The 26,336-nt window shown below is 39.2% G+C and overlaps 2 protein-coding genes across 9 annotated transcripts in view; both read right to left on the bottom strand.

Annotated features, from left to right (window-relative positions):
* LOC137243827 (centrosomin-like) overlaps positions 1 to 26,336 on the bottom strand; it is a 148,535-nt gene that overhangs the window by 33,071 nt on the left and 89,128 nt on the right. For all 8 annotated transcript variants that reach the window (XM_067771988.1, XM_067771987.1, XM_067771993.1 and 5 more), the window contains 3 exons: positions 9,220 to 9,263; positions 1,565 to 1,788; positions 1,338 to 1,496 (listed from right to left, as the gene is read on the bottom strand). In XM_067771988.1, coding sequence (XP_067628089.1) covers positions 1,338 to 1,496; positions 1,565 to 1,788; positions 9,220 to 9,263 — 427 coding nt within the window. The remainder of the gene's footprint in view (positions 1 to 1,337; positions 1,497 to 1,564; positions 1,789 to 9,219; positions 9,264 to 26,336) is intronic.
* Positions 16,642 to 17,795, bottom strand: LOC137246409 (lysozyme 1). The gene has a single exon (XM_067777504.1). The coding sequence runs from the start codon at positions 17,624 to 17,626 to the stop codon at positions 17,087 to 17,089; it is 540 nt and encodes a 179-aa protein (XP_067633605.1). The 5' UTR covers positions 17,627 to 17,795; the 3' UTR covers positions 16,642 to 17,086.

Raw genomic sequence — 26,336 nt, 5'->3', positions numbered from 1 at the left:
TTTACATCCGGACTGCTAGCTCTTCAAGGTGTTGGTGTTATACAAATCGGAATTCAGATATGCCAAGCGAGATTAGTATAGCAGCTTCTGCAAAAACGTGTAAGGCTGCAAGAAATCTACAATGCTCAAGAAGATTTCCTCTAGGAATCCTGCCCCTTGCGGTACTTGAGGAATGTTAACGCTGGCTTGGCGATGAGAAACGAGAAATTACTGAAGCTTCTGATAGACAACAATTTTCCTGTTGTACCTGTTGCATTGGCGCCTCTCCCTGAGTTGACGATGATTGTTGGCACGTTATTCTCTGCAGGTAAGTCAATTTGTGCGGCTAATAATTATTTTAAGCTAGAAGTTTTCGGAGCCGAATGGCAATGCCAACTGCCCATGCTGTTAGACACTGCGCGTCACTAAGCTGAACAACCAAGGAGGGTGAAATACACTGTTGGCGACCTGTCTCCGGGCAGTGTAATTCATATGAAGACCTGAGAATGCAACACACAAAACGGACGGATGATTGCCTTGCCCATTAACACGGAAGTATCCGTGGAGCTCGCGTAACGTACAACCGTCGTGCCTGTATTTAACGCGGTTCCAGCAGTGGGCCACGAGAGATTTAGATTTATTATATGACCCTTCGAAGGCACTCGGGGGAAGAGCGGAAATCGGACACTCGGGTACTCGTTTCTAGATTTTTGAGCAAAGAAGCATAAAACGCGGTTAGTGCATAAAGCACTACATAACCAAAGCAAAAAAATTCTATTGGAGAATTATATTGCCGGTAGTTAGTCTGGTTATCAGATAGATATCAGGTGTGTTGGGATTCTTTAATAACAGTAAGCCTTGTTTCGATTTCCATTTCAGGCCTACGAAGTATTTCACGATATTTGAAATAGAACAATGGTGCACGCGAGAGCTTCGTAGAGCTTCGGAAAACTGTTTGGCATTCACCTACATGTTGTGGGTGCGCAGCGGCAGAGAAGCAGTAAGGCAAGGTATCAATCAGTTTTAGCTTGTACTTCAAGCAGTAAACATCTCAGGTGTGAATTCTGTGCTCAAACATGCTCCACGTAAACACAATCTACTACAAAAAAGTTGCGTTTGTATTCGAATCTCTGTCGGCGTTGTACACAAGTGAAATAGAAAGATAGCTTTTTAGGTTTCATCTAACAAAACTCAAAATTCGATAATATTTTACAAAACTTGACCGATGGTTACGTATTCGACACCTGAGGAAATATTACCTTATCTTGGCTACAAATTCGAAAACGACATTAAAAACATTGTTGAGATACGACGTGTTCGAAAAAGAAAAATACATTTTTATAAATTTGCTTTCTTACCTCCAAAAATTGTATCTTTTGCTTCAGCTCATCGATAAATGCTTGACCCTTTGACTCAGTCTCTTTTTGTATTTGCTCCATGTGATTCATGGCCTGTGCAGCTTCCTTTAGTAGCTCTTGCTTCTCATCAAGCTCCTTACGCAAAATTTCAATTTCAACCTGTATTAAGTAATAAAAAATATCATTAGTAGAAGAAGTTGATAAGCAAAATCTCTTATCACGCATACCTTCGTATCAATTAGTTGCTTCATTAACGACTCTTGATTCTCTTGATTCGATTGATGATAGCCAGGCACACTTTCTTCCAAAAAATATAAACGTAATTTCAAGTTAAAATTCTCCTTACGCAACGATGCCATTTGCTCTTCGAATTCGCGTACCGAACGTCCTTGTACGGGTGGCGATGTCGTGCCATGCCCCTGTAAGCTAACACACGGAAATCCAACACCATCTGTGGAACAGAGAAATAAGGGGTTAGTTTAAAATTTAAACATTTTTTACAATTTTTTATTATTTCTTATTCTTTATCTCATTCCCAATTTACCATCCGCGCTCGTTTCCGCCTCGCTTAAGGGCGACGATTGTAAATTACGTTTAAATACAATAAATTTCTCTTTTGACGAGTCTTGCGAGCTACTTAGGCTGGATGAACTTCGACGCATCTTGCTCATGCCTTCGTTGTGCTTCGCGTATAATTTTTTTAAAACTAATATTTACAAATATCTTTCACTATATTTCACTATTATGCACTATATTTCACTATTATGCAGTTTAGTGTATTTGACTAGCGTTTGGGTGACCTCTTTGTTGACGAGTGTACGGTGTTGTGGGTGCGGTGAATGTGGTTTATTGTCCAAAAACTGTTATTATTTCAATTATTTGGGGAATTTATGTTGAATAGGTGTTGAATTTATGTAGTTTTGAAAGTATGATTTATAAAAAGTTCTTTATTTTTTCTTGTTTCCACAATTCAAAACTAATTTTCAACTTTCTGTCAAAAATATTCCACATTTTGAAGCACCTACTGCGTGGACAAACATTTTAATCAGGGGAGTGAGTGGGACGAAAGAAAAGTCAGGCCGAACGGGACCTTTCGCAGTTAATGGATGTGATGCAGACTTTGGCTTATGACTTTTCGAACTTCTACGAATTTTCGATTAGTATTCTATAACACAAACGGTTCGAAAATGTAAAAGGGGAGTGGAGCTGGAATGCACTTAAAGCATCTGCAGGTAAATTAATCGTACCGACTTCTTGATTCATGCAGTATCTTCCAGGCGGATATCTAGTTATACAGAGAGCAGCCAGACTGTATTCTATAACACAAACGGTTCGAAAATGTAAAAGGGGAGTGGAGCTGGAATACACTTTAAGCATCTGCAGGTAAATTAATCGTACCGACTTCTTGACTCATGCAGTGTCTTCCAGGTGGAGATCTATGTTATACAGAGAGCAGTCAGACTGCTTCAGGATAATATGGCCCCAGACAGCAATGTAGCGATCATTGCCTCAAATGCATTATAATCCATCGTGCTAAAGTCAGATATCACGTGGAGGAGTCAAAGCCAAGCTCCGTTTGCTGGATCACGCGGCACAGCGATATTAAAGGGAATGAATGAGAATGGCCAAAGAAGGTTCAGTAATGGACATAGCAAGAAGGATATCTCCGTACGACCACAGCGGAGTTATATCCTGAATAAAATTGAGGAATATGAGATGATGTTTACTAACTGGAATGATTGCGATGGCCATCTTTGAATAGTAAAAAAACTATCTTCTTTTTCAAGTTAAGCATATCTGCAGTTAGAGTGCCTACGCGTAATTATGCTATTGAACCCATGCTCTGACAGTGGCGCATACAAAGAAGATACCTCCGCAGAAGCTGTCAGGGTGAGGAGGAAGAAAAGTCGAATCATCACTTTCTCTACCGGTGTCCAGTACTGCAAAAAATAAGACAGATTTTGCTGGGCGCACTGTTTTTCGACAGTACTGCAGATGTTGGAAAGTAGATCTTTCACTGCTACTGAAGCTCATCAGAGAAAAGAAGTGGTTCGTTGAAGATCACTAGGAAGTAAACAGGTTGGACGAATAACCCGCCATTCAGCACTCACTGAGGGCCCTCACAATGAACAAAAAATGTCTCCTAGGGGAAGTGTGGGAAATTCTAACGCACGCTCTCTTAACATAACCTAAAGTAACTTAAAAAATTGCCAGGGCTCGGCTACAAATTCTTAAGAAAACTGTAATAAAAAAAAAGATAGTAATGGGAAGTATTCAGCGATCAATATAAACCAAAAGCGGCCGGCTGCTGGCTAGAAGACAACACTAGACCGCGGCACTTTGATTTCCATCTGGAGGCAGAGGCCTTAATACAAGAAAAAGAAGCGCGACCGGCCATATTCGAGCCCGATTCCAGAGCGCCGCAATATTAGGCTGATACCAGACACCGAGCAATACACTACTGAAGTTTCAATAAAAGTTGGACGATATGAAGGACACGGCCCGAGAAATAGGCGGAGTAAACATGTTGTTGTTGTAGCGATAAGGTTGCTCCTCGAAGGCTTTGGGGAGTGCTATCGATGTGATGGTCCTTTGCCGGATACAGATCCGGTACGCTCCGGTACCACAGCACCATTAAGGTGCTAGCCCGACCATCTCGGAAACGATTTATGTGGCCACATTAAACCTTCAGGCCATTCCCTCCCTCCGCACCCCCAAGTTCCATGAGGAGCTTGGGGTCGCCAGAGCCTCGTCTGTTAGTGAAACAGGATTTGCCGCGGATAGGTGAGGCTGACAATTGGGTTTGGAGAAGCTATATATTGCGCTGGCAACCTGAAGGGTTGCGCTACACAGCCCCTTGATTTTGGTATTTTAGTCGCCTCTTACGACAGGCATACCTACCGCGGGTATATTCTAATCCCCTAACCCGCTGGGATGGCGGAGTAAACATCTCAGGCAACTTTACTTATGAGCCATTGAATGGATAATGCCAACGGCTTACCCAAGAGGCGGAGAGTAAACATAACATGTAGACTGTGTTAGGGGGCTTAGAATATACCCTCGATGGTATGCCTGACGTAAGAGGCGACTAAAATACTAAATTGATGCAAGGGGTTGTGTAGCGCAACCCTCTCAAGGGGTTGCAAGCGCAATATATAGCTTCTTCAACCCAATTGTCAACCTCACCTGCCGTGGCGAATCATGTTCAATTAACAGCCGAGGCTCTGGCGAACTACTGATGGTTTAGTGGGTGGGAAGGCGGTATGGCCTAGAAGGTGTCATGTGGTCATACTAAATAGTTCCCGAGATAGTCGAGCTGGTACCTTTAGGGTGCTTGTTACCGGAACGTACCGGATCTACATCCGGCAAAGGACCATCAACATCGTTAACATTCCCCAAGGTCTTCGGGGAATGTTCTTATCGCTACAACAACAACAATAACAGGGACTAACAGTCACATACTCTGGCTCATCGGCCGTATCCAGACCAAGCAAGGAAGAATCAATATCAGATATCGCGATGGAAACAGAAATCACCGCTTTTATGTGGCCACTGCCCAGTAAAGACAACTCACTTGAACCTTTTTTTGGTTTGCTGTGCTAGCACGTTCTCTAACGGCGATACCGACTTTGAATTGTTTAGCCAATCGCTGAATGTCAACGATAAAGTTACGGATACGGCATACATCGATATTGGATATTCCCGCCAGAGAGTCCACTACGTCCCGATAGAAATATTTACGCCTCAGCGAATGATGGAAAGCTGCGCATAAAGTGACTGGATGATTCCCGCCACTCGTCCTCCATACAGACAACGCAGATGGGGCTGTCCAAAATAGATACTAAGGCGCTCTGTATGAACTTAAATACATGAACTGATATTATGAAATTGACTTTTAACACTTTTCTGGATCTTATTGGAGGCGGCTTAAACAATAGCCATAAATGAACTGAAAGCAAGTTGTCAGTCCACCGCTTCTTTAGCCCAATCGAGGCCTACCTGTCCAGAAGCAAAGAGCTAATGGCCAACGGATTGTAAAAGTCTCAACTAGCAGTTAGTTCAGGCCAAGGTATAAGTGTGACAGTTATTAGGGATATTCTGATGCCCTGACAACCAGAAAAGTTTCACCAAAAGGTACTCCGATACCACTGCGAGCGATGTCAAGCAATTTCTGGCAGCCCTTTAATTCAAGATGGCAGAGCTTAACGTTTTGATAACCGCATGACTATCTGGGAATATATGAAAGCAGCGGATATTACCCCGTCTACCGTATCCTCAATGTAGTAATCGGCTGACACAGAGCTCCTGCAGAATACTCCCCTTTACCCGCCCTTCAAACTAGGTCCCATCAGGTTTACCACTGCACTTTTCCTTGACGAAATATAAGTGGTGAGTCTAGCATCAAGAGCGGAAGTCAGCGCACAGCAGCCTGCCTCGCCAGGAATTTAGTCGAAGCCATGCAGAATACCGAATGTCCGTAATTTTTAAGTTCTGCATCTTGCCGCCCGGGCTGTGGCTATTTATTTTTTAAGATATGCGCGTACAGATCCAGCATTGCATTTAGTGGCAACAAATGTGTTGTATGAAATGCACCGCTTGTGGTTTGAATAAGACCAGAACCCCATAGAAGAGAATCGACTTGACCACCATATTATACAGCCAATGTACCACACTTGAGAGCTTCAGCGTTTGCTAACTGCTTCTCTACAGTTGAACAAAGCAACCGTATCCTCCTGTTGTCAAAATTACTCACACGGCACTTAAACCTATCAGACAGCAGTAGTGGTAGACCCACAATTGATAGTGGTCCGAAGCATTACAAAAATGGAAATTACTCGAAAACTCTTTGGAAGGTATATCCAATGTATATCCATTAACCTGGATCGATTTCTATGGACGAAAGTTAGCCGATATCGCGCCATCGATTTTTCGATAGGATTTGGGCTCAGGAAAAAACCTGTTATCGACGATATATTTATTTTTTTTTTTTGTCAAAAAACAAAAAAACCACAACGTTTTTAGCGGACATTTTTGGGTCGGACGGGGTATACATATGAAAATCTTTTTAGTAGGTCATGAAAAAAACCTTAAAAAATAAAAAAATTTCGCAGACTCGAGAATTATTTTTTTGGGTATGCGTAGTGGAACTTTTTTCCTGAGCCCAAATCCTATCGAAAAATCGATGGCGCGATATCGGTTAATAAATCGACCCAGTCTAATATCCATCCTCGTAGGGTGACAAGAAGTGCTTAGGGCGGGCACAGTTGGAAGCATCCGCAGATGGAAAGTGAAAACTTAATGTTTAAGCTCAAAATGCTGACAACAACCCTTCCAAGCTTTGCAACAAATCCATGCCTTCGATAAAGACGATTATAATCCCTATAGAAATAGAGAGGAGCTTCGCAAAGATATAAATGTGCCTAGGGGCCTGGGCTACAAAATAGTACTAACCGGATTTGGGACAACATGCCTACACCGGAATTAGATACATAATGGATAACATAATCAACGCACACTTTCCTACTAATGAAATAAGGGAAGATAGCGAAAACTAGACGAGAACGCTTGAAGAACCTGGACATGTATAACGCATGTGTGCGCGACTTATTGCATCCATGAAAGAAGCAGCAGCTAGCGTCAATTGGCAAGGGCAATATTTACATATGCTCCACACAGTTGGAAAACTTTTTGAAAGGCTCCGAAAATGAGACGCCACTATTAGGCCGTCAAACTACAATCAGCTGCCAAATTACTACTCTATTAGATTTCTAGGCAATTGGTTTTGCGACACTACTGACAAAATATCGGTCGACATATATCGATCAATCATTGGTTGTTTTTGATACAGAAAGGATTAAAGAGGTGATGAAGAGATATGTTATATATAATTTGTTATTCAATTCACACATCTCGAAACGTAAAATATTCAAACTGTCATGTACACAGACGCAACAAAATTCCCGAGTCTTTGGCAGTAAATGGGGTAGAGATAAAGAAAATCTATTGTTTAAACTACGGATCATTCCTTGAGTCGCAGCGGACTACCAGTAAACTGCTGGTAAAAGCACACTTTTAAGGGACGCTTTCACCATCTTCGGTTAACGCTAACTGGCACTTTATTTAACAGGATCAGTCGGTGATCTGTTAAAACAAGTAAGAAAGTCTAAGTTCGGGTGAAATCGAACATTACATACCCAGCTATGCACTTGAAACGCTGAAGTAGGAGTGGTTTTCAGGTGATTTCGCTAAGCAAACAGTTGTAGCTATGAAAAGAAATGTTTATGCCAAATTTCGTTCGGATTGGGAGATTTTTGTTGAACTTATGGCATTAAAAGTATTTTGGAAAGAGTAACAAAAAAGGGGCGGTTCAGGTCCATTTTAAAAATTTTCTTTAAGTTTTGATCCTAGCTTAACCATACCACTACTGAGGTAGAATATCAGTCGAATGTAGTTAAATACCACAGATTTATTGCAAACTTTCTTTTAGAGAAAGTGGGCAAGGATAGTGTCTCTGCTAAATTTCAATGTAATATCTTTAATGGCTTTTGATTTACGGCTTGCTAAACTTCCACATTTTCTTCTTCTAAATGTGGGTCGTGCCACGCTCATATTCCAAAATTTATGGAACTTATGTTTTGCGTCATAAAACCAATCCACCTACCAAATTTCATTAGCTTAGCGGCATTCGTTTTTAAATTATCTCATTTTTCAATTTTTCTAAATTTTCGATATCGAAAAAGTGGGCGTGGTTATTGTACAATTTCGCTTATTTTCAATACCAATATATTCTGAGTGCAGATAAGCCCGTATACCGTGAAGCTTGGTGAAGATATCTCAATATTTGCTCAAGTTATCGTGTTAACGAACGGACAGGTGGACGGACGAACGGACATGGCTTAGTCAAAGTTATTTTTTCCATACATGATATATGGAAGTCGATTCCTTTATACCTGTACAACCAAACATTATCCAATCAAAGTTATAATACACTATGTACAAGTACAGCTGGGTATAAAAAGTGTCATCGTTAACCGCGGTACCGTTTTTCACTCCTTGCACCTCCAGGTCTGAGGATTTTAGTCGCTTCTGTAGAATAGTATGCTTTACCGTGGTAATATTCTAAGCCATCTAACAGGACGTGTTATGCTTATGGCAATGACAAGCCAGCGTTGGAATTCAAGTCGTTGATAAGCGCAATACAAAGCTTTATAGCTGCAAACCCAATTTTCAACCCAATTGTCAACCTCACCTACACGGGGAGAATCCTGTTACAAATATGAATGTATCATAAACATATTTAACAGGCGAGGATCTGGCTACCCCAAGTTCCTCATGAAACTAGGGGGTTTGGGGGCGGGATGGCCTAGAATGTTTAATGTGATCATATTAATCGTTCCCAAGCCAAACGACCATTAACATCGATAACACTCTCCAAAGCCTTCTAGGAGTGTCTTTATCGTTAATACAACAACAACAACAACATCAACAACAATACAAGCCAGCGTTGAAAGATGTGACAACTAATGGACTGCAGCAACACGTACGAGTTTCATACGCCTCTAGTGATTGGTATCATTGAAGCGCTAAAACGTATTTTTGAGAAAGTGAAATTCAGCCCCAAAGTTTGCGGTTGTTCACTGAAGTACCCTCATACGTGATGTATATTGGAACGATTTTCCGTCATCCCTTGTCAAATTTGGTTTTGAGACAAACCGGTTTCGGCGCTGTGTCATCATTAGTGTCGATTTTCGTACCCTTGCGTACTCTCGGATCACATTGAGGTGGAGACCTTTGGATGGATATATGTAACTTCGTCATCCGCATTTCTACTTCAAACTCATTTTTGCTGATTGTTTTTTTTTTTTAATTTATTTATACTCACATGAATGCTCCATTGTAACATCCCTCAGTGTGCTCGGACTTGTACTGCAAGTAAAAAAGATAAACAAATTAGCAAAAAGTAACTTTAGGGCATTTTCAAGTATTTTTCTAAGTTAAACACTTTTTGTGAAAACACACAGCCAAGCAAATTAAGTAAAATTAAAAATGTTTCAAGAGGCAAACACTTTTCCAGTTTAAAATTGCGCCACTTGAAGCGATCAAATTAAGGAAATAAACCATGAAAAGAGCAACAACAGCAAAACGTTCTGTGGTTTGCGCTGCAAAAAAAAAAAAAGAACGAAAAACTGCACAGAAAGGCCGTAACGAGCAAATTAATGCAAGGAGCGCTTGTGCGATTGTACATATGTAAGCGATTCAAGGGGAAAATATACAGTTGTGTATGCTTGAAGTGGGACAGTCTATTATCTCTTATTATTTTTTAAACGGTTTCATTTAGTTTGACTTGACAGGCCGGCCGCACGGCCGTTGTGAACGAATTTTGTAATTGAAATTTAAGTAACTTCCCGATAAGCTACAAGCTTGGAACTTGGAATATAGTTCAGAACCCGATAACAATGCAATAATAAGAAACAAAACAACTCCGATAAGTGGCGCATGGATCGAAATATTTCAAAAAATCGTATTTGTGGTCCGATTTGGCTCATATTTGGAACACATATACAAATTTCTATTGATAGTCATAAGTAAGACCAACTGAACCTTAATAAGGTTATGCTAGGCCTCACATTTTTAGAAATTTCACGCGTCCAACGCTTTTATTTAATTGTCTGATCAACGCCCTAGATTAATAAGGAGTGTGATGACTACTACCTAGGACCTACCTAATTATTTTCTAGCTTTTAGTATTATTATTACTTCATGTAAGTATTGTTTTCAGTAAAATCGTTTAACTAAAATTTTTTTTTTTAATAATTTTTTTTTATTTATACCAATATGATACTAATTTATTTTCTCTGTATTTTTTCTTATATTTAAAAACATTTTACTTCTTTCCTCTCCCACCCCATCTCTTGTTTGATCCCTATCTCTCCGCCGTATCTTCCGCCTTTCACATTCTCGATCTTTCTCTTTATACTACTACTTGTTTTACGCTCCTTCAATTCCCTTTTATTTTTCTTTATCTCCTTACTTTCACTTGATTCCTCTCCCCTTTTATCTTTCCCTGGCACTTTCTCAATTTTTTACTGCCAGACAAAGCAGTACCCCTGTACGAAATATTAAGCAAATCGCAACATAAATACGATTTATTACAATAGGTCGCGCCCTTTTCCATTTTCCGGAAAGAAAAATAAAAATTAAAGACATTTGGGGTGATTTTCCTTCGAAGAGATTTAGACAGAGCGGGACGGGCCTACCTGTTTTATGTCGCCTCCGAACGGCATCTGCAAGGCAGATTAATTATCACTGAGAAGCTTTTCATGGCAGAAATACACTTGCAGTGTTTGCCAAATCACAGCCAACGGGCGACCCCGCGGCTTGGGAAAACTTTTTTTCTAATTGAAAAAACGTATTTTTCTAAATTTCCGATGTTGCTTTGACCGGAAGTTGAACCCACGATTTTCGGTGTGGTAGACGGGGCACGATACCACCACACCACGGTGAAGGAATTTAGCAGTTCCCGAAATGGATTTATACAACGAGCTTTGGCAGTTGTCTAAATTTTTTTTTCTTCTATGCTAATTTAAAATTTTTTCAATTTAGAAAAAATTTATCATAACAATAATAATGATAAAATAGTTATTGTTAGGCCTTGAGCTCGATTCAAACCCGCGATCTTACAAATCAGTAGGCCGATATAACAACAAAAAATATATATCTTTTTTCATGGCATATCGTGTCACTAATTTTTTGGCAAAACATAAGCCTGTGTTTGTTTCAAAGTTTAACAACAAAAACGGCTGCGCCTACCAGCGATTTTTTGAGTGTTGATAAATTTTGTAAGATACTGATAGCCTTATTGGCAAAAGGTGGCAACCTTGTAAAAGCATCCTCAGTGGCAACACCTAGGTGAAAAGTCTTAAAGTGTAATACTATATCGATGTACCAAATTTGATTCAAATCGGTTAAGCCGTTTCTGAGATGCTAGTGGATATACAAAGAAATATAAAAAAGATGAGGTGGCAACCCTTATTAAAAATGTCAATAGAAATGCGGAGTAAAATACTTTTCGTTTCATACCCATATTGACATATCTGTGTAATGGCAAAAATGACCCCGGGTGCATCCGAAACCGGGGCCCCGATCCATAGTAGTTCTGCGCGGAACACCGCGAATTTACTGTCAAATATTTCCTTTCATAACATTGAAGTGAGACAACCACTTTTCGAACTGAAATAACTGCTGTTTTAATTTTGGCCAGCTAGATTGATCAAATACCCCACCGTGCGATGGTTGAAGTGTTACAAACTCATTCAGCCACGTCATGCCTTAGTTGTTTTAAACTTTATCCCATAAACTATTTTTATTTCGAATAGGTCGACCGACCCCTGGTTCACTTCCCGGTATTTTTTTTTATTTAAGATACAGTTTACAATATTTTTTTTGTTTTAAGTTTTACAAAACATTTTTTTTATTTTAAATAATTGATTCACTTTTTTATTAATATACGAGTAATAATGACATTTTAAACAAACTATATATTACTTTTTTATAAAATAAACAAATTTGCAAAAGAAATTTACGAAAATGTGTATAATAGAATACGAAACATATTGTAACGAATTTTGGGAAATCCTTGTTATTATACCCCTTCTGCAAACGTTCGAATCGCTAAATTTTGGAATAAATAACACCAATATTCAGTAATGCAAACTGGTCTTTATTAGACTACAATAACACTTATACTTCACAACTAATTGCGTGTTTAAATCAAACTGATCCTGACTACTCAGCTTGCGCTGCTTATATACTCTCCGTTGCTTCATTAGCATATTTCTACTAAAGTCTTGAAGTTTCGCCTTCTAGAACTGCTGTATCTCCTGCTTGGTAATTGAGCTACATATGTATATGCGTGTGTATGTGTGAGTAACAACTTCGCTGATGACTACATCTGTGTGTGAGCTATCTCTTCGTTGCCTTTTATATATGTGTGTAAATCCCGATTGATTGATGTGTTCATGTATATACGAGCGGCTGCTTCATGTTTTTTTATTGTTGCGTGATTATTTATTTAGTATCAGCTTAGTGATGCTAATATTCGTCGCAATATTGTTAAAATTGATTGTCCTAATTCGACTGTGATTGACTGTAACTGCATCGTTCGTGCATTTAAGTCAACTCAAGTAATAATCAAAAGCAAATAAATTCAATGCATGCTGTTTGTATAAGAGAAACTTTTTTCTTCCTCTATTAATGCTCTTTATTATTATTACTAATTTTTTTAAAGTTAAATTTACAATAAACAAGCCTTGTCGTTGCATCTACACTCACTCAGTTGGGTGCACAGCACAGATCTGCCCATCACACGCCGATCGCAACTCTGCGTGAATTATGTACGCTTTTGAGAATTGTTATATAAACGTAACGTTAGGTTAGATGCGATGAGATCGGGCGACCTAATGCAATGATGCACAGCTGGTGGGCGTATTTGAAGGCGAGTGATGATCAACATCAAACGACACCATGTGCAAACATCAAGTGACGGCATGAATTTGTTTGTGTATCGCTTTAAGTGTAATGGTAAACGTGCTGGACCAGCGCACTTTTCAAGCATAATCGCACTTCAATGGAACCGCATATACAGCTGTTATGTTATTCAAATGGCAGAATGCACTGAAATCAATTTTAATTTATGTTTTACGGAAGTTTTAATGCCCTGTGGGTTAATAGGCAGCGCTAAAGCGTAGAGTAATTAAGACGTTGACGCGTCTTCTTCTTTTTACTATTGATTTCCTTAGTTCAAAATTGTAAACTGGAAATTAGTGGTGAGCAGAAACTATTATAAAGCATTCAAGGGGTTGTGTAGCGCAATTATTAGCTTCCGAACCCAAACGCCCGTCTCACCAACGCGAGGCAAACCGTGTTACAAATATGTATCATACACATATTTAGGAGGCGAGGCTGTGGTGATCCCAAAATCCTAATGGAAAGAGGACAATGATCTAGAAAGTTCGACGTTGTCATATCAACCTGTTTCCGAAATGATCGCGCTAGTTCCTTAATGGTGCCCCGAAAGTATTGGAACAATATCCGGCATATAAAAAACAACATCGATAACTCTCCCCAAAACCTTTTATAGAGTGTATATCAACACAGACTAAAGCAGAATAGGCAGAACCTCCAAGGTGAGTACTCTGATCTGACCATTGCCATATGTTCCAACAGACAAGCCGCACTCAGGGCGTTTCGACTTGCGAAATAAAATTAGCACTCCTCAAACTCTGCTTTGGACTATGTAAGCAACTGAAAACATAGAACTTACTCGGCAAACGAAAATCAAGCCTTAAAAGTCAGTTATTGTACCCGTCCTGCGATATGGTGGAAGCATGGACCCTGGCAGCAACAGACGAAGCGGCTCTGGAAGTGTTCGGGAGAAAATTTCTTTGAAAAATTAGCGACGGCGAGTACTGAAGTAGATTTAACTATGAGCTACGCCGGCAAAAAAAAGCTAATGGAAGCAGGAGAAGAGGGCGCACCTACTTCGCTGAAGAAATCAGCTGGAAAAGGATTTAAACTTCCTTGGTGCTACCAATTATCACCAGATTTAAGACAATCAAATTCGGCGTACCTACACAAACCGCTACAGAACGCCATAGGCCTCTCAAAAAAACTCAACCACGACATTATAAACTTAAAATACGACCAAAAGGCAAACGTTGATTTTGTTGCGAAGACTACCGAATATATCCTTCCGAAACGTGATGTCATTTCTAGGCACAGAGCAGAATCCTTGGCCTAAGCATACGTTCATATAAATCCCTAAGGAAACACTTAACTTCGTGCGTGAAGTCGGTTTGGACGAAGGATTGTCAACGACATGATTAGGACCGAGGGACACCTTGCGGCTTTTAACAAAAACACTAACAAAGTTTTAGCAATCAATATTTCAGTTTAGTTTCGGCAAACCAAAGTAGCAGAAAAAATTTTGCTTTTAGTTTAGCTGACCTATTGGACGCCACTGAGCTACAACCCTTAATGCATTAGATATACAGAAAGCTGCCCTTCTAATTTGGCCCAGAATATCCTCTATTTACTATTTCAAATTGTCGATGAGGTGCTTGTTCAGACATTCCATACTTATATTGGACATTTATGTACATAGGAAGTGTTCAACAGGTACACGTCCTAGTCCTTATAGCTTCGACAAAAGTCGTTCCTCGAGATTTCCATGCACTCCCTATAGACATTGGCTATAAATATCTTAATCAATAGACCTAGGGAGAGAAGATTATCATTAATTAAGAGCCTTATTCGAATCTCATTGATATGCGGCCAATTTATCTGGACAATTCATATTTGGGTGCCTGTGTTAACCTGACATTTGTATTTTCCTTAAATTCAGACACGAACCAGTTTTTGCACGCAGAAAGAGGAGCGATGTTTCTTTACTGATTCCTGTATGGTGCCTTCCCCGTTAGTACGTACATTTCATAGATTGCTTTTGAGGCTAGAGGGCTAAGGTAACCAGTACTCCACAAGATTAAATGCGGTTCGTAGTAGCTCATCTAGAATTTGAAGATGTTTTCGCGCTATGTCATCATTAGTGACAAAAAAGTAAAAATGGGTATTTTAGTCTGCGAATTGAGGTTTTACCGTTAGGTTCTACAGTGGAGGAGAAACACCTCCTTGGAGTCTGTCCAGAAGATATAAGTTGTTATGGAGATGTCTGCCAGATTTGCTTGAATAGTTTGTCCCATTAGAAGTTGTTTCAAAAATTGTACAAGTGGCCGAACCAGCCCTATATATAGTAGTGACTCGATTACGGCTTGTGGATAGACGTTGTTAAACGCTCCCTCTACGTCAAGAAAAATAACTAAAGTAAAGTCCTAGCAGGGCATTTCTTTACGTATTGAAAACTGAAGAGGTTAAGACACTCAATTTATCACCTAATGTACGTGTAGAGATTTTGATCAGAAGGGACGTAAGGCATAAATACGTTCCGAATCAATATGACTCATCACAATGACATACATTTGTATATGGGCTCCTAGCAGTGGAAGAGGAGAAATTGTGGAGGGAGAACAATTGAGACTCCTTGGAGTTTCCAATTGATATAAATTGGTGCAACTGGCCTGTCTTTGAGGACCTCACATAGACTGAATATATCTCTAATCTTTTCAGAAGTTTGCGGGACGACATAACTGAAAAAATCTCGTCAAGAGCAAGACCTACATATGTTAAAAGGTGACTCTCGCTTAGCAAATATTAAAAGCTTTCTAAATCCGATATCAATGACGAGGCATATTTTATAAGCATTTGGCGGCAGAAAGCAGTGCTCAGTAAGTCTCTTTTAGAAAAGGAAAGAAAAGAAAATAATAGTAAAGAAAATAAAGTAAAGGAAAGGAAACTAAAGCAAAGGAAAGGAAGAAAGGGAAAGGAAATAACGGAAAGGAAATAGAGGAAAGGAAAGAAAGGAAAGGAAAGGAAGGGAAAGGAAAGAAAGGAAAGGAAAGGAAGGGAAAGGAAAGGAAAGGAAGGGAAAGGCAAGGAAAGAAAGGAAAAGAAAAGGATAGGAGAGGAGGGGAGAGGAGAGGAAACGAAAGGAAGGGAAATGAAAGGAAAGGAAAGGAACGGAAAGGAAAGGAAAGGAAAATAAAGAAAGGAAAGGAAACAAAAGGAAAGGAAATAAAAGGAAAGGAAATGAAAGGAAAGGAAATGAAATGAAAGGAACGAAAACTAAAGGAAACGAAACGAAAGGGAAGGAAAGGCGCGGATATACGAGTTATCAATTATTCATAGAAGTGTTATAAATTTGCGGTCAATAACAAAGGTTATCGATGACCTCTCGGCGAGGAGAGGAGAGGAGAGGAGAGGAGAGGAAAGGAAAGGAAGGGAAAGGAAAGGAAAAGAAAGGAAAGGAGAGGAAAGGAGAGGAAAGGAGAGGAAAGGAAAGGTAAGGAAATGAAAGGAAAGCAAAGGAAAGGAAAGGAAAGGAAATGATTTGAAAGGACGAAAAGTAAAGGAAATGAAACGAAAGGGAAGGAAAGGCGCGGATATACGAGTTATCAATTTTTCATAGAAGTGTTATAAATTTGCGGTCAATAACAAAGGTTATCGACGACCTCTCGGTTATCATTGAAAAGTTATCAATTTGTTTTCGAAAAGTAATCGATAACATATTAATCGAAAAGTTATCGATGGTATCAAAAATTTATTGATTTATTTCCCAAAGGATCAACGAACTTTAATAAAAATTATAAGGGGATGGAACAAACCGTTTATTCTTTGACCATGTGGCGCCGTTTTGTGAAAATTTCTGGATGACTTCAGAATCAGTTTGAGACTGGAACAACTGCAGGATCGCTTCCGTATTATTTAAGGTCCAAATTCAGGGCAAATTCAGGATCATTTCAAGACTATTTAAAAACCATTTCGGGACAGTTAAAGGATCAATTCAGAATCATTTCGAGACCAATTCGGACCACTTTCGGGCTCACTTCGGGATTATTTTAGGTATCACTGTGTCAATTTCAGCTTCACTTAAAGACTATTTTGAAACCATTTTCGGATTCTTAATATTATGTACTTTTTACAATAAATACATTTTTCTACGGCGGCCTTTCATATATTCCTATGCGATTTGTAAATAAGTAATTTTACACATTTTAACTAATATAAACATAAATAATTTTTATTAAAGAACACAGTGTGCAAATTTTAACGTTTCAAACTCCTCTCCTATCCTTTTCTCATTCAAAACAATCATCAACTTCTCTCAACGTACGATTACAATAAAACGAATAAACACTCCAAGCACTCCATCCTTGACGACGTTGAATGGTGCGAGCACATTGTACCGTCTCAGTGATATCGTCCTGTAGCAAAGCGCTACAATTGACATTACACTCATTAAATGCATAATATTTGACGATGCCAACATCCGGATGACACCAATAACGACTGCTTATTTGAAATAGGCCATAATCACTGGAGCCGTCTGCATTACGATTGCCCACCACGTGCGTATTATAACGGCTCTCATATTCGGCAATGCATAACCACAACGGCAAATCCGATTTTGGCACATCCAAAATATATAATTTACCGGCAAGTTCGCAGCGTTGCAGACGACGCATTTGAATGGAGGCGGGTGCGTGAGCGAGCAATAGCCAAATAATGCAACAACAAATGAATGCGCTTGTTAGCGTAGCTGTGGAGGTGGAGGTGGCATTGTTGGTTGCTGCTAAAAACGGTGTCACTGTACGTTGTGCGGGTGTTCTTGGTGACATTGTTTTTGTTTTTCGTTAGTGGCCAAGTAATTTGTTTGGCGTTTTTGTTTGTTTTGATTGATTACTCGAAATGCAATGAAAAATTGGAATTTGTCTCGTATAGCGCGTTGGTATATGAAGACTGATGTTTACAGCGGTCTCGCTGCTGGTTTATGATTTACTGAGGTGTAGCGCATCGTAGACAAATACGTTTGAGGGAAATCAGCTTTGTATTAAAAAATTGTTAAATTAAGAACCAATGTTCTAGGCATCATAGTAACAACTATATTTCAATACAACTGGTTTTTATGATAATTATATGGGGTATTCCATCCCATCTCGACCAATTTTGAACCCGACCCCTTTAGAATTGGCTGAAAGTTGTTCTTCTTTTTCTAGCTTACGAAAGACGTTTTTCAGAATTTTTTCAAATTTTTTCATCCAGCTCAAAAAAAGTTATGAATTAAAAAAAAAACACCGTTTTTGTTTTCAAAATGCTATAACTTTTTCAAAAATTGACCGTTTGGGATCTTTTTTTTTTTTTAAATTTGTTTTTAAATGTACTTTTCGGAAAAAATACAAAAAAATGTTTAAAGTTTTTTTTGTTGTAATTTTTCAGTTTTTCAAGATTTTTCGAATTTCGCCATTTTTTTTTCTCATAAAAAACTTCAATCAATTCTGCAATCGTCCCCACTAATCCCGGAGTGGGCCGATTTTTTTTTTTATTTAATTGAAAAAAAAAAACTTTAAAAATGTTTTTGTATTTTTTCCGAAAAGTACATTTAAAAACAAATTAAAAAAAAAAAGATCCCAAACGGTCAAAAACGGTGTTTTTTTTAAATTCATAACTTTTTTTGAGTTGGATGAAAAAATTTGAAAAAATTTGAAAAAATTCTGAAAAACGTCTTTCGTAAGCTAGAAAAAGAAGAACAACTTTCAGCCAATTCTAAAGGGGTCGGGTTCAAAATTGGTCCAAATGGGATGGAATACCCCATATACACTCGTACTATAATGATTTGATTGTGGCTAATTATTACAGCAACAACATATTCATTATGAACATCTTCGCCAATGGCACTACTTATTATTATTTAGTATCTTATTAAAAGTGCTTCTCTATCTCAGCTATAAATCTCACGTCATTATTGCAGTTTGAGCATGAGCTGATTTGGTTAATAAGATATGCTCATTATTAATATTTAAGCATTTCCGTGGTGTGAGAATTAATTAATATTATCTCAGGTTAGAGACTTCAATACCTCACTATTGTACATGATGTATTTAACTAAGTATTAACAGCAAAGAGATTTAGTGTTGTTGTTGTATTAACAGTGCTCAAGGAAACTGGACCGTAGGCTCGACATTACAATTGAAAAGATGGTTGGTGTCATGTGAGGCACATCGCATGCAGGACATATATTACGTATGGCGGGGTTGATTTTGGACAAGTTAGAGTTTAACCTGCTGCAGTATCCCGAGCAAAGTTGGGCCAGGGGACTCGTATCTCGCTTGGTAGTGCGCTTTCTTCTTCTGCAAGGGCGGGATATTGCACATTAATAACGGACTTCGCCGGGCGCGCCTGGCAAAGGCGTTTACCGACTCTGAGTGGATTTGGCTTAGGGCCTGTTTATGATCGTCTGGATCAAACGGCTGTGTTGACAGGTGCCGGATCTCGACAAAGTGCTTATGGAGATGTTCTCTTAATCCCCGTGGAGACGGTGCTAGATCAAGCAGTTGTTTGTTAGGATGTCCTGGTTTGTGACAATTTAGCAAAAACTGCCTGTTCAGTATTTCGTTGTGCTCTTTAATATTGAGCTCTTTGGCCTCAATATGTAGGTGATGTTTGGGGGTCATAAGGAGACATCCGGTGGCAGTTCCGATTGCAGCATTTTTAAAGACCTGTAGCCTTTCCAGTATGTAATTTCATGATGTATGATGCTTAGCTGAAGAGCGGCCGGCAAATTGCTCTGTACGTGGTTAGCAATGTTTCTTTATATTTCATTGAGCATTTTGTTGGGACTTTGTACTTTAGATATGATTTCCGTGGCATAGTCTTGAAGGTTAGAGCATTATCGAACGTTACCCCTAAGATCTTTGGGTGACTGAAAGTCGGTACGACGCGAACGTACAATATTTGCGACATCTGTTCCTTCCACGTCGTAAACAGAGTTGCCGTGAATTTTAACGGTGACAGAGCCAGGTTACGCGAGGTGAAGAAACTGGAAATATCGGGAAGATAGCTGTTTATTTTAGAAACTAATTCATCAATTGAAGGGCATAGTCCTGTAGCCATAATCGCGCAATCGTCAGCATAGGAAATAATTGTATTGTGTTGTTCCTTACTGTTGGCGAGACGCCAGCTCCAAGCTAAACCGAGTATCTGGACAAGTTACGGTTCGGATGAGGGAAAAGGGAAAGCGTAAGTAATTAAAACGATTCATCCTTCAAAATGAAAACCGAAACCGTTGATGTAAAAAAGACGAAAACAGAACAAATATTGACACTGATGATGGCCCAACGCCTAAACCGGTTTGTCTCGAAACCAAGTTTTACAAGTGTTGACGGAAAATCGTTCCAATATACATCAATAACCCACCCTGTCGGAAAATAAAACAAAATGAAACAGAAAACAGACACCATTCCAAACCATTTCATACTGTTTGATGTCGTTTCGTTTTACAAAACGTTACCATTTTAAATGTTTCTCTGCCAACTGGCGCCAATTGGTCACACCAAGGGAGTTAAAATCGATTTCCACCTGGTCCTTTCTGGGGAGGAGGGGCCGCCCTCTTCCTCTGCTTCCATAGGCGGGCTCCCATAGAAACATTTCTTAGCAGGAGCGTCATCTTACATTCGCATAACATGGCCTAGCCAGTGCAGCCGCTGGGTCTTAATTCTCTGGACTATGTTGATGTATGCGTAAAGCTCGTACAGCTCATCGTTAAATCTTCTTCGTTACTCGCCATCGTCAATTAGTAGAGGTCCATGCATCTTTCGAAGAACTTTTTTCTCGAACACTCCCAGAGCCGGCTGCCAACAGTAGCTGACACTTTGCTCGATGACAGCAGGTACTTCGTTTTGTTCTCATTCACCATCAAACCCATCTTTATCGCTTCTTTGTCCAGTTTATACGATCACTGGGCATTTAATAGGTTATATAAGATTTTGAAAAGGCGAAATTCGGCATATCTCCGTAAAGATTATTTATATGAGGAGTTCGGGTGTACGTGAGGGTGCAAGTAAGAGTGCGAATGGACATGGGAGTGGAAGCAAGAGTGGGAGTGGGTTGGAGTTGGAGTGTGAGAGGGAGTGGGTGTAGACGTGGGAATGGGAGGATGATTGGGATTGGGTGTTTGAAAGGGAGTGGGCTTAAAGGAGACATGTGAGATGAAGTATAATAAATGGAATGGATAATGGACAGAAATAGAAAGGAAAAAATAGAAGATACAGGGTAAATGTAATATAAGTGTATGAAACACTTTATTTGAGATCTGGTACACATGATGGCATATCCGTTAATGATATTTTTGCGAATTGCCACATATGGCGATTGAGCTCATTAAATATGACGAGGTATTTATAACAAATTTTTGCACATTTCCATTTAGAGAAATATTAATGTTTTGTCCAATGGAATTCATATATTCAGAAACTATAAGACGGCAAGAACTCAAAACAACACCCATAAGTTCCTAATTATTAAGTGAAGTGAATAAATGATGCCGCCTGTCAAAGCGCTTCTTAACACGCCTGAGGTTGTGATGAGCTAAGCCAAAGCTTACAATCCAAGCCCAGCCTTTCGCACTACATTTTTTAAAATGTGAGTATGTATGTAAAATGATATCGTTATATGGAAATGACAAATTATGCGTGCTCGAACCACTGCCCTGCACATTCAAATGTAGATCAGCAGTCTGTTGTCTGCGAGTTCAATGCACGCAATGATGCGTAACATTCAATTTCGTTGATGGAAATCAACACAAAAACTTCCAAAAAAAGAACATGTTTTATTTTATATGTATTTTCGTTTTCATAGGTTTTTTTAGACGCCACAACCACATTTATGACCAATACTTTGAGGAGACTACAAATATGTAAATACATTTTCTTTAAAGGCAATATTTATAAATAAATAATTTAAGGAAAATTACTACATGGAACTGTCAATATGCAGGGCGGATGGATCTTTTGAACGCGCATAATGTAGGTAAAAGAGCTGAGTATTTGGATTGATCGTGTTTAGAGTCAGGGTGCTCAAGAAATTTTAATAGCGGTGGCATATGACAACAACACCAATCAAAGTTACAACAACTGACTTCTCGGAAATACGAAGATAAAGTTTTTCAAAAAAAAACTCGTGGAGTGGAAATAGGGATGAGAGTGGGAGTGGAAGTGGTAGTGAGCATGGTAGTGGGTGTGAGAGTGGGTGTGGGAGTGAGAGTGGAAGGGGTAGTGAGTATTGCCGTGGCGTAGGGAGTGAGAGTGGGGCATATTGATATTATCTCACATATCCTTTGCAAATCTAGATGAAGGTTATTTTAGGCTTAGCTATGTGTCCGGCTTGCCATCGATCGCGTTGAGAAATATTAGCCACACTTATGCACAAGTTAAGATTCGACGTCGAACTCACTTCCTTCTCCAGTCACTACATTCGTCAATTGTATTACACTCACCGGCGGGAGGATGAAAGGGAAATAAAAAGAAAATTCATGGAGTGGGGAAGGGTACGGCAGAGGGAGAATTAAATTGACTGTGAAGTGGAGAGGTTAAAAGAAAAAAAATTAAAAAAACATTACATCGGGACGTACAAAGCGACAGCTGCTTAGATTTTACCTTGAAAATCTCTTCTTAGCTTTTTTTCCCCATGAGTGGGATTCGAGCCCGCACTCTTGCGATGATCGACCTATTGATAAACGGACTCGACCAAAGCCACGACTTATTATAGGTTTTGAAGAGATTTACAAGCTACAAGCGAAACAGCTGCCGCCTTGTTCGTCCATTGTCGCGTTGCTTTAATTTTCCCAAAGTAGTATTTTGCGAGAGTATCGCTGACAACTGTCACACTGGTCTCTTGGTTGTTGTTGCTGTAGCAGTACCTCGCCCCATCCAATAGGTGCGATCACTCACAAACTGTTCTCAATATCGTCTAAAGATAGTTCGAGGAAACTTGCTGCTCCAGCGGCATGGACCGCAGACTTTGTTGCCAGATTGCAATTGAAAATATGGTTGGTATCATGTGGGGGACACGCTACAAGCAGGACATACAGGTTGATTCTGGTTAAATAGGAGTTTAACCTATTAAAGTATCCAGATTGAGGTTGAGCTACAGTGACGCGCGTCTCTCTGGGGAGCTTCAGTGTATTTGTCTTTGAGAACGGTGTCCACCGAGTAATCCGACAATGTTTGTGGATATCTTTGCGGGACTTATCGTGCTCCTTTTCTTCATACGGCTGACTTATTAAGTGCCGGATTTCTTCATAGTGCTTGCGGAGATGACTTCTTAAGTTCCTAATAGGAGGCGCCTCTTGAATCAGATGTATATTGGGATGACCAGGATGACCATGGGTATTAAGCAGAAACTGTTTGTTAGGATATGCACCAGAGACTGTTGGTTCAGCAATACATTTCTCTGCTTTAGTAGAGTATTCCCGCCTCACGGAATAGATGATGTTCTGGAGACATCCCGTGTCAGTTTTGAGCGCGGTGTTTTGACAAGCCCTCAACTGTCCTCCAGCGTGTTTATTTTGGTATCGGCGATCATATTTGGGACGCGTAGCATACAAGCGTATCTGATCACTTGGTCCTATTAGGCTCTTTCAAACTAAACATGGCTCTCTGCTTGTGGTGGGCCTCGAATCAGCTAAGCGAACGCTAGACTGTTACCATCTCATTCCGGGTGCGAAGTTGTTGACCCCAGCAGTTGTTGACCCCTAGCAATCGACGGAGCTGTTAGGATTTTCTGAAGTTCAACTATCCACACTAAATGGAGTGAAACCGGGCACTGCCAAATGGAGTTCCATGTACTGCGCTCTAACATCCTGGGCAGTCACCAGCCAGTAATGAACCAAACAAGTGAGCGGCCCTTGAGCAGGGCCACCAAACCTAACCTTTGATTGGAGCCAAAATTACATAAAGCTGGAAAACGTCTCTAACACTTTCGATATAAAATTTTTTTTCGGTACTCACATTCTTCATGTGCTGCCAACAAGCAGAAAGATTGACAAGCAGACAGTGAGTGAACAAATTGACGGGCAACTTAAAAAAGTATCAAATATACGAAAAAACATACAGTGTGAATAAATATTTAGTTACAAAAACCACATTGAAGCGAACGAAGAAGAAGTAAAGATAAAAATAAAAAATATGAAGAAAAACATGTTTAGCTTTGCCAAAGAGAAAATCAATGCATCGTTCGAAGTATTTATTTGAATGGAGCTATCTAAGATTTTTGTATCTCATTGCTATTTATGTTTTGTTTCTGTTTATTGAGGACCACCGCTTTCCATATTAAAGGAGCTACACAAGCCATATGCCAGCAACATTCAAACATAATGAGGTGTGAAGAGATTTGACGCTTAGCGGCATAGATCCTTATGGAATCATTTAACAGTAGCGAGTACTCTAAACAAACATAAATTTCATAAAAAAAAGAATACAGAAATGAAAAGGCACACAGTTTTCATGTTTACATTGGACTACCGCAACACAAGTTGAGCCGAATCTGTAGCCAACTTATGATGGCCATTGTACAAAAATTATTAGCCAAATAGACTCTGCTGCACTCACATATGTAAAAAAGCATCGATCAATCCAATGGCCAACATAAACTTTGATTGCAAAACAAATTGGCTAAAACTGCAGGAGCTGCTTTTTTTTTATAGAATTTTGGCAGTGGCGTAGTGAGGGGGAGACAGCTTGCCCCGGGCGCTACTTACAGGCGCCAAATCGTCCGCAAAGCAGAACTTCCTGGATAATTTGTATTTTTATTATAACTGATTTTTGGTGCTCCGGCCAAGAAAGTGTTACTATCGGAACCCGGTGCAGTGAAATAACTCCCAAATGAAATAGCTCCCATGAAATAACTCCCAATGAAATAAGTCCCAATAAAAATGAAATAACTCCCAACTTTAGTAAATGAAATAACTCCCAATATTTGCCAGTTATTTCATAATGAAACCAAAAGTCCCAAAAAAAAATGAAATAACTCCCAAATGAAATAAGTCCAAAAAAAATGAAATAAATCCCAAATCAAAATTTGAAATGGTATCTTTATACTATATAATCAGTTACAATGAGATTTGAAAAATACAGCAAACTATTATGTACATATGTAAAAGTTACAATTACAAGAAAACTTGAATACTGTCGTCGAAGTAAACGTAATTTATTTAAAAAAATCGCATTTTTTTTTATGAAATTAACATAATTTATTAAAAGTAAAAAATAAAAGGAACAAGTCTGCGTAGAATACCTTTCTGCATAGGCGGCCTTCGGCCGCGCTTATAAAAAATAACCCTGAGCTACGCCATGCCAAGTCCGGGTGCGTAGTACACCCTTCTGCATAGAAGGACATCACCGTGGCGGTAGCCACGGTTATACCACACACCCGGACTTGGCATGGCGTAGCCCAGGGTAATTTTATTTAACGGCGCCGAAGGCCGCTTATGCAGAAAGGTGTTCTACGCAGAATTACTGTGCATCGCGCGATTTTTCATTCCAAATTTTCTATTTTTTTGTTAAATAAATAAATAGAGTTGAATGAAAAAGGTCCATTTTCCTTGTTAGTACTATTTAAAAATGTTTCATTCGTTGGAACAATTTAAAGCATCTGGTAACACCAAGCAAGCAGTGAATTAGATAAAATGGCTGTATGCTTGTGTTCGCGGAAAGTAAACAAATAAATCATTAAATTTTACCATAATACGCAAATTTAAACAAATGAAAATAGTTGATTGTGGTTTTATAAACATTATAAAGTGTACTTATGTATAAAATTCTTGTGAAAGTGTTCGTATGTAGATAAAAAGTGATAGTTATACCATGGTAACTTTAACTCCTAATTACTAGTAAATTGTTAATAACAATTAAAAATTACTTACTGATTCTCGTTGGGGAACTCCCTGAGAACCTATGTGCAAAATTTCAAAGTTCAAACCCCTTTGGTTTACGAATAAAACCAATTGGCCCCTTAATGTATAGCCGACCCATAGGAACTGTTACAAGAACGTCAAAGTTTGATAAAATTGTATTTTTAAGAAAATGAAATAACTCCCAACAAAAATTAAATAACTCCCAAGGCTTGAATTACAAACAATGACGTAAGTCCCAATAAAAATGAAATAACTCCCATCTCAAAAAATTATGAAATAACTCCCAAAGAAACTTTATTGGGGATTATTTCATTTGGGAGTTATTTCATTATGAAATAATTACCAGCAAAAATTATGAAATAAGTCCCAATGAATTGGGAGCTATTTGATAATGAAATAAGTCCCAATTTGTATGGAAAATATTTGGGAGTTATTTCATTTTTTTGTTGGGAGTTATTGAATTTGGGAGTTATTTCACTGCACCACGGAACCCGCCTATGGAAGCAGGGGTAGAGAGCGGACCTCACTCCTCTGGAAAGACAAGGTGGAAAACGATTTTAACTTCCCTTGGTGTGACCAATTGGCGCCGGGTGGCAGAGAGAAGAAGCTACTAGCGCTCCTTGTTGCCAGAACCGTTTAAA

Source organism: Eurosta solidaginis, chromosome 3 (genome assembly GCF_040869045.1).
Source record: "Eurosta solidaginis isolate ZX-2024a chromosome 3, ASM4086904v1, whole genome shotgun sequence".
Classification (NCBI taxonomy): domain Eukaryota; kingdom Metazoa; phylum Arthropoda; class Insecta; order Diptera; family Tephritidae; genus Eurosta; species Eurosta solidaginis.
This window is presented reverse-complemented; position numbering and strand designations above follow the sequence as displayed.